This window comes from Neophocaena asiaeorientalis, unplaced genomic scaffold, assembly GCF_003031525.2.
Source record: "Neophocaena asiaeorientalis asiaeorientalis breed wild unplaced genomic scaffold, Neophocaena_asiaeorientalis_V1.1 scaffold184, whole genome shotgun sequence".
NCBI classification, from domain to species: domain Eukaryota; kingdom Metazoa; phylum Chordata; class Mammalia; order Artiodactyla; family Phocoenidae; genus Neophocaena; species Neophocaena asiaeorientalis.
Window position 1 is genome coordinate 2,055,662 of NW_020185325.1, and position 14,952 is coordinate 2,070,613.

A 14,952-nucleotide genomic window follows, 5' to 3' on the forward strand; every position below is an offset into this window, starting at 1 on the left:
ATATATATATGTGTGTGTGTGTGTGTATAAAGCCTACCTTCAAAAAGTTCACAGAACAGTAAAAGGAGAAAGACATAATTAACCATTATGTATGGTAATGAAAGAACTAAATAAAGCTTCAGATCAATAAAGATCCAGGTAGAATGCCAGGGGACAGTTAAAGAAAAAAAGTGAATATTTCTGTAAGAATAGGGAAAACTAGGGTCAAGAAAGAAGAGACTATTGGAAATTTCAGGTGACTTGGTAAGAACAGTTTTACATGTGGCAAATCTGGTTTGATGAGGGGTGACGTTTGCTATTGTAATTGTTTTCATGATTTCCAGAAATACAATGAATTACCACAGTTTTGAAACTCATACATGCAGCATAAAAATCAATAAGAGGAGAACACATCTTTCAAATAAAATGACCTCATTATAGAATTAAGCTGTCTTACTTTTCTTTGCTACAGAAGACATTATTAACAAATTTGTTCATACTTAAAAGTCATACTTAAAAGTACTCCACAAATAAGTGCGCTTCAGGAAGGTTATTTTAAGAAGCACTGACTATAATCTTACCTCATTTGCAATGGTAAACAGACCGCAATGTCTATGCTTTCCTTCTTCAAGCAAGCTTTCTTATGAGAATGTAATCAAATTGCTCCATTGCTTAGCAACCACAGATAAAAAGCTAATAAGTCATGAGTCATGATTCTATGGGAACAATCTGCTGGTCAGTGGCATGATTTCAAGGCGGTTTGGATTCCTGCTGTGATGCTTTCAAACCAATATTGACACAAAGCATTAGAACAGATAAGAGTTAAAATGCAAATCCTCTCATAATCAATCAAATTGACCTATATGTAGTGTGATTTGGTCCACCCTGCTGCATCAGTCTGACAGTAGCATCTATAAATCAACATCAGAGTAAAAATAGAACATGAAAACGGATTCATAAGGAATTTTTGTTTTACCCATTTAGTTAAGCTACAGAGGAAGGCGCATTTAAACTAGTATGAAGATAATGACTCTTATATTTATCTAACCAGCAGGAAATCTTCTAAGGAAGAGGAGAAGTGGATAGTGAGACATTTTTAGAAAATATTACCTGTAACCATTGTGACTGGTCATTGTGGCCGGAGGTCCAGGCATTCACTTTGCCCTGCTTGTCCAGCCGAGCTTTCCTTGGTTCCCAAGTGAACATGTCCATATTGAGAGTTCTGAAGACGCTGGAAGCAGTGATCTGATAGTCCTGTATATGTCCTGATTTCATCCCCAGAGGCTCAGAACAGCCTGGAAGAAAATGAGAAGGGCTCTATGAGAAAAATAATTTATCATGCTGGGAAGTTTTCTGCATTCATTTTGGAGAGGCAAGAGAAGATTAAGCATAATGCTATTCATTCCCCCAAAGAGAGAGCATCTAAATTCAAAAAAAGGCTATAATCAGAAATAAATCGGGAACAAAATCGAAAAACAAGATAACCAATTCAAGCTATTTTGTCTGAATATATTTTGGAAAAATTGAAAACAAGACAGACAATTCAAACTACTTTTCTGTGATAGATGATTTTGCAAAATGAAAGCAATGCTGGAATGCTCTCTCCTGTCTTATTACTGATAACCTCATGACGGTTTCCCGGTTTTCAACAGTTTCATTTTGTCTTTAAAAATGGAACATTTTCTCAGAAAGGATATCTGGTTTTATTTGTTTTCATAATACTGAAAATGAAAATTCCCTCAGTACAAAGTCATTTTCACAAACTGCTCCAATGGTATACCCTAAACTGGACAGCATTTGTTTTCCAAGAAACCTGTTAATCATTATCACTGATTCTTTTTTTTTTTTTTTTTTTTCGGAGCATGTGGGAACCTCCCAGACCGGGGCACGAACCCGCGTCCCCTGCATCGGCAGGCGGACTCTCAACCACTGCGCCACCAGGGAAGCCCTCACTGATTCTTATAATACCAACATGGCTTCTTCTGGAAGATAGGAAACTAATATTTATTCAACATATACCATATACCTCACATTGTGCTAGAGTAGAATTTAAACTAACAGATAACAGGAAAAAAAATAAGCTAATTCTAGCAAAACCATTACTGGACAAGACTTTTCATACATTCTTATGTTTTAATCATACTCCATAACCTCTAGTATTGGATATTTTTTGAAGATTTTCAAATCTGCCACATATATTTTCAGGTTTGACATGATACAAAATTTGGGTTTGTCTGTCCTTGAAAAATCTTGAATGTATGTATGTACCTATATACATTATTTCCCAATGTTGAATTGCAATTGTGACAAAATTACATTCACAAAGCTTGTAATGGAAAGTATGATTCTATTATCATATTAGCAAGAGGCTGAGTCTTCCATATGTAAAATTTTACCTTTTGGCCAAGGAACACACAGGTAAGTTTGATCATCAAGAAAGCCAAGATAAAATAGGCGACTTCTCTGATCAATGTCATCTCCTCATACTCTGCTAATGCCCTACATACTAGCTGTGTGGCCTTGTACTCGTTATTTAACCGCTTTGTGCCTCAGTCTTCTCATCTATAAAATGGTGATAATAATCAAAATTATACTAAAAAAGTCTTCTAAGAAATTAGTTGATAAAGTATTTAGAAACAGTGTTGGCATATAGCTAGCATTCAGTAAACGTTAGCTATTTTTATTATCTCCATAAATCTTATTCCAACAGATGACAGTATTAAGTCCCCAAATCAGCATACCAGTGAGTATTAAAGAATATCCTATGATTGGCTACAATTTCTGAAACTAGACCATTTTCAGTCCAGGCTCTAAGAGAGGTAGTTTAGAACTTTTCACTGATAAATATAATTCTTAATTACAATTCCTTGCTTTCTGTCCTAGTCCATCTAGATCAAATCTTCCTTCTTGAGGCTCCTCCATATTTGCCTTCACCTCCACCTTCTAGGAAATTCCTATCCTATGCAAACATGACAGAGACTGACAGAGAGGGCTAGCCAATTGGATGTCTTAGCTCAAGTTTTGTTGAGTTGCAGGCATAGGAGACCTATACCCCAAGTTCCATGATATAAGTAGTTCTGAATCCTCAATACAAATTCTGAAAAAGAAAAATTTCATGACAAAAATCTCAAAGATTTTAGAAAGTTCTAAAGTCTTAATAGCATGCTCTTTATCTTCAAGCAGTTCTAAGGTAACGTGCATTGTCTGTATTATGGATTTCTGAGTTTTTCTTCTGTTATCACCACCAGTCCCCCACCTTGACACTGGAATCTTCGTACAATTGCTTGGCTTGCAGAAGAGACACAAAGGAAAGAGACACAAAGTTGCTTTTCTCCTTTCTGAGATGTAACATAGTTTGTGAAGTATTGGATAGAAAAAGCATACCTTTACTTTGACCATTTCTGCTTAGTTATAGAATTCATTTCATTACCCACTCTGCTGTCTAGTACTCAGCCCAGGGAAGTGCTGAATAATTTGTTCAAAGAATGAATGAATGACTATTCTTCTACTAATTACGGTCATGATCCATTTCATTCTAAACATCTTAAATCATATTTCTTTTGAGAATTTAGGGGAATTTTCTTTGTAAGTATCTGAAAAAAGATTAACTGCTATCTTCTAGGCAGGCTGAGAGCTCTTATAACAGTTTATTGAATACAATAAGGCAGCCTTGGGCTTTACAGCATTGTACTGGATTGTGGGAAATAGTTTGGTACATTCTACTAATGTTTATTTCCAAGTGTTATAGCTAACCTCTCTGTCAATTTGCCTCACACCACCAATTTCCCTTCTCATCCATACGATTTTATATGTATAAATTAACTCTTTTGCCAACATGGAGAGCACCTGAACAAGATGAGGTATTAACAACAAAATTGATTATTTCTAAAGTGAGGTGGTGCCCTAGCTTTAAATTTTTATTAATTTTTTTGGCCACACCACAGGGCATGTGGGATCTTAGTTCCCCGACCAGGGATCAAACCCGTGCCTCCTGCATCGGGAGCGCAGAGTCTTAACTACTGGACCGCCAGGGAAGTCCCACTGTTTTTTAAATTTTTATTTATTTATTTTTTCATAAGCATTCATTAAGAGATATTATTCTCTGCATATACTTTCAAAATCATTTTGTGGGGTTGGGAGATGAGGTGTGGCTTCTTTTTGAAAACATAAAAATCCGTAAAGGGTCAGGTGTAACCTCTTGTCAAACTTGAAAGTAAAACATATTCATATCTTAGGGGTGTAACTGTGCCATGTCTGAGAGATTGGCCCTCATGAATCAAAGGACTGAAAAATTGGGGAAGGCGATGTTGTAGCAACTAAAAAGCATGGGACTTAACAGCAAACTTCATCATGCTGTGGCTTCCCTTGATTGCTTTATGATGAATGACTTACGGATGACACTGGCCTGTGGTGATATAGTGACATGCAATATAAACACCGTGCAGCAATAATTCTGCTGAGATTTACTGGTAGTCAATAAGCCAGTTCAAATTACCAAAATAAGGAAAACATCCCCATTACAATAATTAATGGTACTAAAACTGTATGTTGATTGCTTCATAAAAGACACCCATATATAATATGAAAATATGATTCTTAAAATATCAATAGATTCACTCATCTGCCCAAATGTCTCTAACTCCTTCGAATGTAATGGGTTCATTTAAAGTTTGGTTGTTTTTTAATAGTAACTTCTGTGTCCCTGAGAATCATTCCCTTTCTTAACATCACAAATAAACCCAAGAAGGGAAATAGATAAAGTGTGCGTTTTAACCTATATGCAACATTTTGAAATGAATAAAAAGTTCTCAGTTGTCTCTTTTCAGGGATGTGTCCTATTTTTAACTAAACGGCACTTCTCTAAGTATGACAAAAGTCTCTCGTACTTGGAGGTTACACTAAAAAGTGGGGCACACATGAATTTTTAGTTTTCTTAAAAACACAGTGGTTTGAACAAAATCTCAGGCCAAAGTGGCAAAGATAGTTTGTAAATGTTGATGATAGAAATATAAGAACCACCACCAAAAATATAGCACAGTGAAATGCCTAGACAGATTTTCTGTTTAGTTCAGAATCTAGCTAGATTGAAAGTGAATGACTGTGAGATCCACTCATAAAGTCTTCATCTTTATATCTAGTCCTGATGCTCCTGGAAGACAAGGATTATTTAAATCTGAATCCCTTGATAGATTATCTTTGTGTTTGAAAACCACTGTTCGTACAATAAGCAGGTTGTTAGATAAGAATGATCTAAGAATGAATTTATAGTAGCAATCTTGGTTGTAAAGTATTGTCTCTTGGAAGCAATGATAAATTTACATGTTTCATAAAACCTAAAAGAAAAAAGACAAAACTAAATTCTTATGGTAGATGTACAAAGATAAAGCTTACTTTTCTATGCCATATAGCCTAAATGTAACTGCAATTTATGAAGTCAGGCAGATTCCAGTTTTTACTGAAATTTTGTCATAAAACGTAAATCATAGTTACTATTAAAATCAAGAAGGCACATTTATATTTGACAAAAGTTTCCAATGAAAATTTGTTGTACTTTCTTTGACCACTCAAAGAAATACATTGCCCCTTCTACATTAATTCTATTCTGTAGCGTGTTTTAGAACTTGTTTATCCTCCTCTCTCTCTCTTTCTCATTGAACCAAGCCCAGGACATTTTGTAGCAGAAATGAACATCTACGAGTGCTGAAAAATTGCAAGTTCGTAACACACTACATACAAATATACTTTTTTTTCCTTTAAAGAGAGTACAGAAATACATAATATGAGACTCACCTGACAGTTCACATCCAAGAAGCTCCATTCTCAAAGTGCAGTGTCTTCGACAAACTTGGGGATAGAGTCTCACATACTGAGCTTTTATGGGGGGCGTGAAAGAGTTAGCATAGGGTGTGTTGTTATCAACATTTCCACGGAACACCTATGAAAAGAGATAACATAGAGTTTAAAATTATTAATTGCAACAGCTTTTTTTAAAAAACTATTTTCATATATTGACCCTATATCCTACATACACAACGTAATCTCTCAAAGATTGGATTAAATAATCTAGGGGTCTGGAGCATTTAGAAAGCACCTTGCCATGAGAAATGAATATAAATATAATTTTCTGTAAATTCAATATTTAATACCTTTCTACAACCTTAGTATTTTATTTTTCTTCTATTGATATAAATAAAATATAATGCTTTTTTCCCTAAAAAAAGACAACAGACCTATAGACAGAATCCTCATTAAAGCTGTAAACCACTGCGACCTATGGCTTAATCTATACCCTACTATGATGGTCGTTTCAATTTAAGGCCAGTCCTTCAGACTACCTTCATCTTTCAACTTAATCTGGGACAGGGGTCTGTCTGCTCATTTTGCTACTTAGTAATTATAGTTTTTTTGTTTCATTTTGTTTTTAGGAACCAGTCTTCACTATTGCTTCCTGATCACTCAGTTTCTCTAATACTGTGATCAGATTTATGACATTTTACGGTCTGATTCCTCAAGATTACTTCCTTATCAGTCTGTCCCAGATAAGAGACTCCTAATTCTTCATATATATCTCCAGTGAAAAGCTAATTTCTCTCTAAAAATTAAGTGCTAAAATGTGTTATTTTTAATTCCTTTAAATCTCACTCTCATTTTACCCTCTACATAACCTGGTAATCAGAAAACCTATTAAATTCATTTAAGAAGGTAACTTAAAAAATCGTTCATAAGATATATGAGAGTCTAGTCTAATGACTGAGTTTTAAATGGAATGAGCTGCAGTGCTGATTTTTTTTAATTAAAAATTGGGAGTAAAACTAATTAAAAAATTAGAAATATCATATGAAAAGGCAAAGGAGACATAGAATATTATATCCATTTCTTCTAAAATATTTTATTCTGCTAAATAACAAAATTTTCTTCCAATATGAAGTATATAAAGATATTTATGTTTTCTATAACTTTGTGTTTTTCTTTAAAAATTATATTTTTTCTTTAAAAATAATAGTTTTGATGTGTATTTATTTGATTAAGGAAAGTGTTAATCTGTCAAAACAATAAAATGAAATATTGAAAGCTGACTGTTGTTAAAATAAAACTTAATTTCATACACAGGACTATGCTAACCTTGTGATAAAGTGTTTATAGGACCACCAGTTAAAATCTGAGAAAGATTTAAAAGGTAGCTACTGTACATTGATAATTTGGGATAACACCGTACCCTCTCCACACCACTGGTCCGATTAAAAGAATCAAATTTATTTTCAACAGCATAAGACTTCTGTTGAATATTCAGTAATCATTTGGTAATCCACGATCATTTATGGGAGTTTACTTTCAAATTAATAATGTCATGTAAGTCTTACCATATCCTCATTGGTGCCTTTCACTGTGTACATTGCCCAAGTCTTTCCATCATTACTATAGGCAATTTTGTAGGATTTTGTATACTCTGGGCTTCCAATCCTCTTGGCTCCTTGAGTAATCACACCAGTAACTCTCATTTTTCTTTGTAAATTTATCTGAGGAGACAAGGCATAATCAACTATAATTTCATTGCTTTCAGGATAATGACGCTGATATCAAATTTGAAAATGGAACAGATTTATTTATTAGTAAAGATTTTAAATAATACAAAACAAGCATATATCAAGCTTAGCTTCCAAATGTCTTTCTCTGATGGTATACTTTTTTTTTTAAGTAAAGCAATATGTAGGAACAAGATTTGAAAAGGGCAATGTGTCCCCAAAATATAAGTACTGAAAGCATTTGGTTGATTATGATATGTAAGTATGAGTTAGCAAAGTAAAAAATGAGAATGTTGTCTTCTCAAAATAACCTCAATGACATTACTATGAAACTAATGTCAATATAACTGTTAATGTGTCTCAACTGCTTTAGCCTTCAAGAAATTTCCATTAAAATAAAACATGCAAACCTCTTCGAGAACTTTGAGTATTAGAATAAGAAAAGATAAAGACAACAATGATGGCAAAAAACAAGTACAAAAGTATCTTCAGTTTCTCAATCTTTATACTGTAGTCTCTGCTATGGGTTGTGTAAGTGCACACTGGTCATGGAGGGTTTTTCACCAAATACTTCTCATTTCATTATATGGAGATGTTCTAACTGATATTTTCTCTCCATTCCAAATCACCCTACAATAGTTTGCTGCAGCATAACTGTCACCTAATAAATTTTTCAACATTTTTCTCATATTTAAATAGAAATCTCCTTTTGACACAACATAATCATTCATTAAATGCTACCATGTAAGAAAAATACTCTCTCCATATATGGGCAAACATTAAAAATTGTTCTATTCACTTTAAAATGCCTTTATGATGTCTATAAAATCTTAAGCTCAGTAGAAAGGTACTGTTTCAATGTTCTTGACAAATCAGTATAAAGCTCTCCTCTCCACCAATTACAAATCAGAATAATTTAAATCTGTTATACTATAATATTGTTAATAATTCAGAGACCATTTCCTGAGAAAACCAGAAAATCTTCAGATTCATGTAAGTGATAAGGATTTTCCACTCTCTGCCGGGACTATAAGAGTTAACATTTGAAATGGCGGAGGATGTGCATGAAGAAACCAGCGCCTCTAGAATTTTTGTTTTTATATGATTAAAAACAGGTCATACATTTAAAAAGTCAAAAATTGGAACTATGAAAGCAATCATTAAAGAGTTCCCACCCCAGACAAACACTGTGACTCATTAAAAGACCTACAATGTTTTATTTCCCTGGATTTATAGATTTTAAATGTGTTAATGTGTTAAGGGCAATCCTGAATCCTGCATGTAGCTAGTGCCCTTTCAAGCTTCTGAAAGGTTGCTAACATGGCATGGTCCACCTTCCTCTCTATTCTGAGTTTCCCTAAGTCTCATCTTCCCTCTCTGATGGTTCTTCTCCAACTAGTGCTCATAAAACAAGTCTCTGTCTTACTCATGTATAAAGAAAATCTGGAATTTGGATGAGTTAAAGAACTGGGGTGAATGGTCCCCAGCCTCTGACTGGTGAGCATATGCCCATGTTTCACTCTTGTAAAGCAAACCTATAAACAACATTTTTGTTTTTAAATTCTGGGCCTGTGGTTCCTTTTTTCTGCAACAGTGCGAAGTGAGTTGACTCATATATCTGATTTTGCTTTTCTCATTTTAATACTTAAACATCAAAATTACTGACATGAATACATTTGATGTCTCATTCTTGTTTAGAGGTACAAATAAAAGAATACTCCCCATGAAGGTAAATTTTACTTATTACTCTTTTATCTCAACTAGTTCTCTAAGGGTGATTTTGTAATTTTAACTGTGAGATTTGGTAAAGGTAACCTCCGAAAGAGGCTTTATCTCTATGTTAGGTAAATGAGCACATTGCTATGAAAGAGCCATATTCTTCCACTATCGTAGGTATAGCATTCTTTTTTCAAATGGAGACTCTTCATAGTCTAAATCTTTCTAATATATATAACATAAACAGTGGACACTATAAATCATGTTTCCTCCCATTTTGGAAGCCAAATTCCACACTTGATACTGCTGAACATTCCTTTTTCATTATCTTTTATCTTGTAGATGGCCAAATTATCTCTGCTAGAATTTTAGCTGATGAGCTGTAGACTAATTTTCTGAAGCTTAAATTATGTAACAATCAAAAAATGAAAATCTGAGTACATGTTTCTCTCTAAGTCATATCAGAAATGATGTTTTAAAAGATTCCTGTTTGCTCTAATATTTACAAGCTCTGAATATATATCTCAAGGAGTTGGAATTCCAGAGAGTAAACAGCACCCAACTTGGGTGGAATCTACTTTTAGTAGGTATTTGTAATTAAATATCAGTACTGTTTTCATCAAATAAAAAATAACAACCAAAAAATGATTCATAGAATACTGGTTCAGGGATTATTAGCAATTATTAGGTTTTAGGCTTTTGAGTTCTCCTGTATCTAGCATTATTGGAGTGTGGAATCTGAAATCTACCAGTGAACTTCTCATATTCGTTATGTTAAAATCCATTGGTTCATCTTGCACTTTGAATGGGTCTTTCACCCATGCATGGTTTTGTAAAATCACGCATTGGTCATTTGGAAAATATAGACTCACGGAACTATGTGGACTCTCTAAAAGGTTACACATTTTATTATATAATATCAAAAAGTCACATTCATTAATATCACCACCAATTTCATTAAAAAATCTTAGAACACTGGAAGCTCTCAAGCTCACACTGGCAGTTACATTTTTTCCAAAATTCTAATTTTCCCTTGAAATTTCAAGTTATACCTAGCAACAAATACTGTCAGTTGTCTTCCTTAACGTGGCAGGACTACTTTGTTCATTTTCAAGAAAATATCTGCCAAATATCCAGGTATGAATAGTCATGGTTTGTCAGTTGTTCTCTGAAGTAAACATAATGTTCAAATAAGGAGGAGGTAGTTCAGCTTGCGAATCACACAATCTCCCAAGTGCTTTTCCTCGAGATCATCCTCATAGCTCAGTACTCAGCAGAAGTGCTTTATGTGTGTTTCCCATGTCATCACGCAGAATATTAAAGACATGGCCAACATTGGCATTTAATAAAATTAATGATTGTTACTGTTTCATCAAGGACATTCTTAAATGAGCCTGAGTTTTCTTTTTTTTTTGGCCTCCAGCGTCTGCATAATGGGGGTGAATACAAAGACTACTAGTACAGTTTGATGCTACTGTCTTGATTTGTGCTAAGGCTCCAGCAATTTTACTCACCATTGTTCTGTGGCAACAGTACAAATGTCAACACAGTGAAGACGGCAAAGAAAATCTTATAATTATTATGGAAATAGTGTTGACCTGTGAACTTCCTGGATGGGACTTTGGGGGTCTCTGCCTTCACAAGACATATGGGTACTTCAAGTTCAGTTGAGAACTACTGATGTGAAATATACAAGGGGTTATTACAAACACACACACACACACACACACACACACTCCAAAGAGATGAAAAAAACAACAGAAAACGGAGCAAAGCATATTAAAGAGCAATTCAGAGAAAAGGAAATTCCGACAGTTAAATTTTCACTATTAATTAAATAAATGCAAATTAAATAAAAAGAGCAATTTATAGTGAACAACGTATAGCCAGAATGATGAGATAATATCAAGTATTGCTGAAGTATTCCTCTGCTGATGGCGGGAGTTGTTATCAAAATTAACCTATTCCTGGGTATTCCTCCCCCCCACCCCACAAATTTCTGCATAGGTGCTCAATTAGAAATGCACACACATATTTATTGTAGAATTTTTTATGTTAGCAAAGAAGAGCAGCTTAAGTGACTATCCCTAGAGGAACAGAGATTTAAAATATAAAATATATGTGTGCACATGCATGTGTCTGTGTGTGCTTTTGCACACATACACAAAAGCATACTTTCTGAGAGTCAGAAGTGATGAACTGGATTCATACATAGCCATCTAAAAACATAAGAATGTGGAAAAAACCAGAATGAAATATACACAACACCATTTATGTAAATTGAAAAACAAATACATATACAACATAACATCATGCACTTTCCCATAATTCATGTGTCTAAATCAACCCAGGAAAGGTGAAATGAAAGATTACACATCAACTCTTCTAGGCTGAGTTTCTATAAGAGAAGAGGAATGAGACAGAAGGTGGGGAATGAGTAACAGTGCCAGGAAATAAGGAGGCTCATCCTCAAATCAGTGCTGGCAAAAGATATTCAAAGTGGGGGAAGGGATCATTGGTTCCTCTCATTTCCTCCTCTGTTCTCAAGGAAAAGGACTTAAGTATGGCCATCTGATGTAAGAGTACCATTACATACAAAAGAATTTTCTGAGACTCATTCCCCAGTATAAACTATAGTGCCATAAGCATTTCAAGCATACTTATTGTATAACATACTTAAAAGTATTTATAGTGGTACTTTAGGCAAAAGCTAGTATTAAATAAGCAATTAGCTTTAAAAGTAGCTTTATGAATAGCTAATTGTTTTTCTCTACCTCAACCTAGAAGTTGTGATGCACCTAAGTAATGCATTCCAGTGTGGGTCTGACTGGTAGCTGGTATCACTACATAAAAACAATAGGAACATAAAATGTAAACAAATACAGCTTGCCAAAAGGAACTACTTTCTTATTTTATTAAACTGAAAGAAAAGCTTTCAGTTTTTTAAATGTTGTAATACTTGGGAAGTGGAAGAAGAATTCCTTTTTGAAGAAAAGGAAACATTTGCCAATTGAAGATTGTTAAAAGATAAACTGAAGCGTATTAAAAATTTTAAGAGTTTATTTGATCAAAAAGTGATTGGAATGGGGAAGCACCAAACAAGAAGTGGTTAAGAGTGTTCCACAAACAGGTGCCTGGGGGAGACTTACAGAGAAGAGGGGGAAGCAAAGCAAAGAAATTATCTGATTAGCTATAGCTTAAGGAGTTGTATCATTTGGGAAAGCCTAGTTGGCTGTTTGTGATTGGTTGTCCTTAGGTTTCCAGTTCTTAACCTTGAGGAATTTACAGGCTTAGGTCTGTGCTTGCCTACGTAGGCTGCTAAGACATTAAAGTCAACTCAATCTAAAACATATAAACAGCGCATACAACTCAATATCAAAAACACCAAACAACCCAAGCAAAAAATGGGCAGAAAACCTGAATATATAGAGGATATGCAAATGGATAACAGCCACATGGAAAGATGCTCAACATCACTAATTATTAGAGAAATGCAAATCAAAACAACAATGAGATATCATCTCATACCTGTCAGAATGGCTATCATCAAAATGTCTACAGATAACAAATGTTGGCAAGGATTTGGAGAAAAGAGAACCCTTTTGATGGGAATGTAAATTGGTGCAGCCACCATGGAAAACAGTATGGAGGTTCCTCAAAAAACTAAAAATAGAGCCAGCAATTCTACTCTTGGGTGCATATCTGGAAAAAATGAAAACACTAGTTTGAAAAGATCCATGCGCCCCAATGGTCATAGCAGCACTTTTTATAATAGCCAGAAATGTCTACAGATAACAAATGTTGGCAACGATTTGGAGAAAAGAGAACCCTTTTGATGGAATGTAAATTGGTGCAGCCACCATGGAAAACAGTATGGAGGTTCCTCAAAAAACTAAAAATAGAGCCAGCAATTCTACTCTTGGGTGCATATCTGGAAAAAATGAAAACACTAGTTTGAAAAGATCCATGCGCCCCAATGGTCATAGCAGCACTTTTTATAATAGCCAAGATATGAAAGTAATCCAAGTGTCCATCAACAGACAAATAGATAAAGAAGATGTGATATATACATATATGAATATTACTCAGCCATAAAAAGAATGAAATTCCGCCATTTGCAGTAATATGGACAGAGCTAAAGAATGTTATGCTTGGTGAACTAAGTCAGATAGAGAAAGACAAATACTGTATGTTTTAACTTATATGTGGAATCTAAAAAATAAAACAAATGAACATATGTAGCAAAAGAGAAACAGACTCACAGATATAGAAAACAAACTAGTGGTTACCAGTGGGGAGAGAGAAGGAAGGGGGGACATGTTAGAGGTATGGGAATAAGAGATACAAACTATTATGTGTAAAATAGATAAGCTACAAAGATCTATTGTATAACACAGGGAATTATAGCCATTATCTTGTAATAACTTTTAATGGAGTATAAACTGTAAAAATACTGAATCACTGTTCTGTATACCTGAAACTAATATAATATTGTAAACCAACTATATTTCAATAAAAAAGGCAAATCAGACTAATGGTCTCCTTGTTTAATTAATTTAATAAGATCAATCAATAAGAGAAATTAATGCCTGATTCATAACTTATTATTAGGAAAATCATATTAAAATCAAACACTTAGTGGTTGTTTACTTCATGATTATTGGGGCATACAATCAGTAGTCTGTGAGTTGCTACGGAAAAAATGCAGGAACATTATTACCAAAAGTTTCTAGTTAAAAATTACAGGGAATTAGACTCCCCTGTAATTTACATTATCTTATTAACATAAAGTATTTTTATCGATTGCATCTTTAACATCTTCTGTGGAGGCCTGGGGGGTGGGAAGCATCATGAACGTGTCTAAGGAGGAAGACCTCTGGGGTGTGTCAGGATGAAAGGAGTAACTCAGACCAACAGTGCATAAGTTCATGGTTTTGATATGACTGGCCTAGTTATAACAGAATTTCCCTTAAACAACCTCCGTATCACCAACGACCTGATTCACTAACACTTCATCCCCACTGTTAAACACATGCACTGCTCTGCACATCCTGGCACTTTGGCTGGTCTCTGCCAGGCCTATTCTCCTTGTTGCCAGCTGAAACGCACACTAACCGTGAGTCAGTTGTGTTGGATCCTCAACCTGTTTTTTTTCAAGTTGTGCTTGTTATTTTAATTATGTAATTTGATTAAACATAATTGCTAAATGTGACTGGGAAAGGAGAGGGTTTTTTTGCCTATGAAAACATGAAATAGCTTTGAAAAACCTCAAAAAGGCAAATTACTGAAAACAATTGATATTATTCGGGAAGTAATTAATACCTAGGGTTCTATGCTTGAATAACTTCGCCAGTATGTTTAAGCAACAAATAAAATAAAAACTGAAATCAATAATGCTTCATGGGTGTGATTCATCTAAGAAACATGAAAAAGAATTTAAATGCTTTTTTCTTTTAATCAGTTTTTATTAACTAATCTAATACTTAGTTCTGAAGCTCCAGATAAGAGGGCTCCTAAATTGCCCTCCACTGTTCTGAATGCTGGTCAGCCTTTAACATGTGTTCAATTAACCCAACTGTCTTCTTTGAAAAAAAGATGGGACAAGAACACAAGCAAGTAAGCATAAACACTATAATCTCTTTATGACTCTTTGCACCTGGGAAAATTTCCAATCAAAGTGAAACACCTCATTCACTAAATAGTATGCAACAGAAGGAATTCACACACCATCATG

General features: G+C 34.4%; 1 protein-coding gene across 2 annotated transcripts in view; it reads right to left on the reverse strand.

The window, feature by feature from the left end:
• Positions 1-14,952, reverse strand: part of EDIL3 (EGF like and discoidin domains 3) — a 411,746-nt gene that overhangs the window by 110,320 nt on the left and 286,474 nt on the right. For both annotated transcript variants that reach the window (XM_024734369.1, XM_024734368.1), the window contains 3 exons: positions 7,341-7,496; positions 5,770-5,914; positions 1,090-1,274 (listed from right to left, as the gene is read on the reverse strand). In XM_024734369.1, coding sequence (XP_024590137.1) covers positions 1,090-1,274; positions 5,770-5,914; positions 7,341-7,496 — 486 coding nt within the window. The remainder of the gene's footprint in view (positions 1-1,089; positions 1,275-5,769; positions 5,915-7,340; positions 7,497-14,952) is intronic.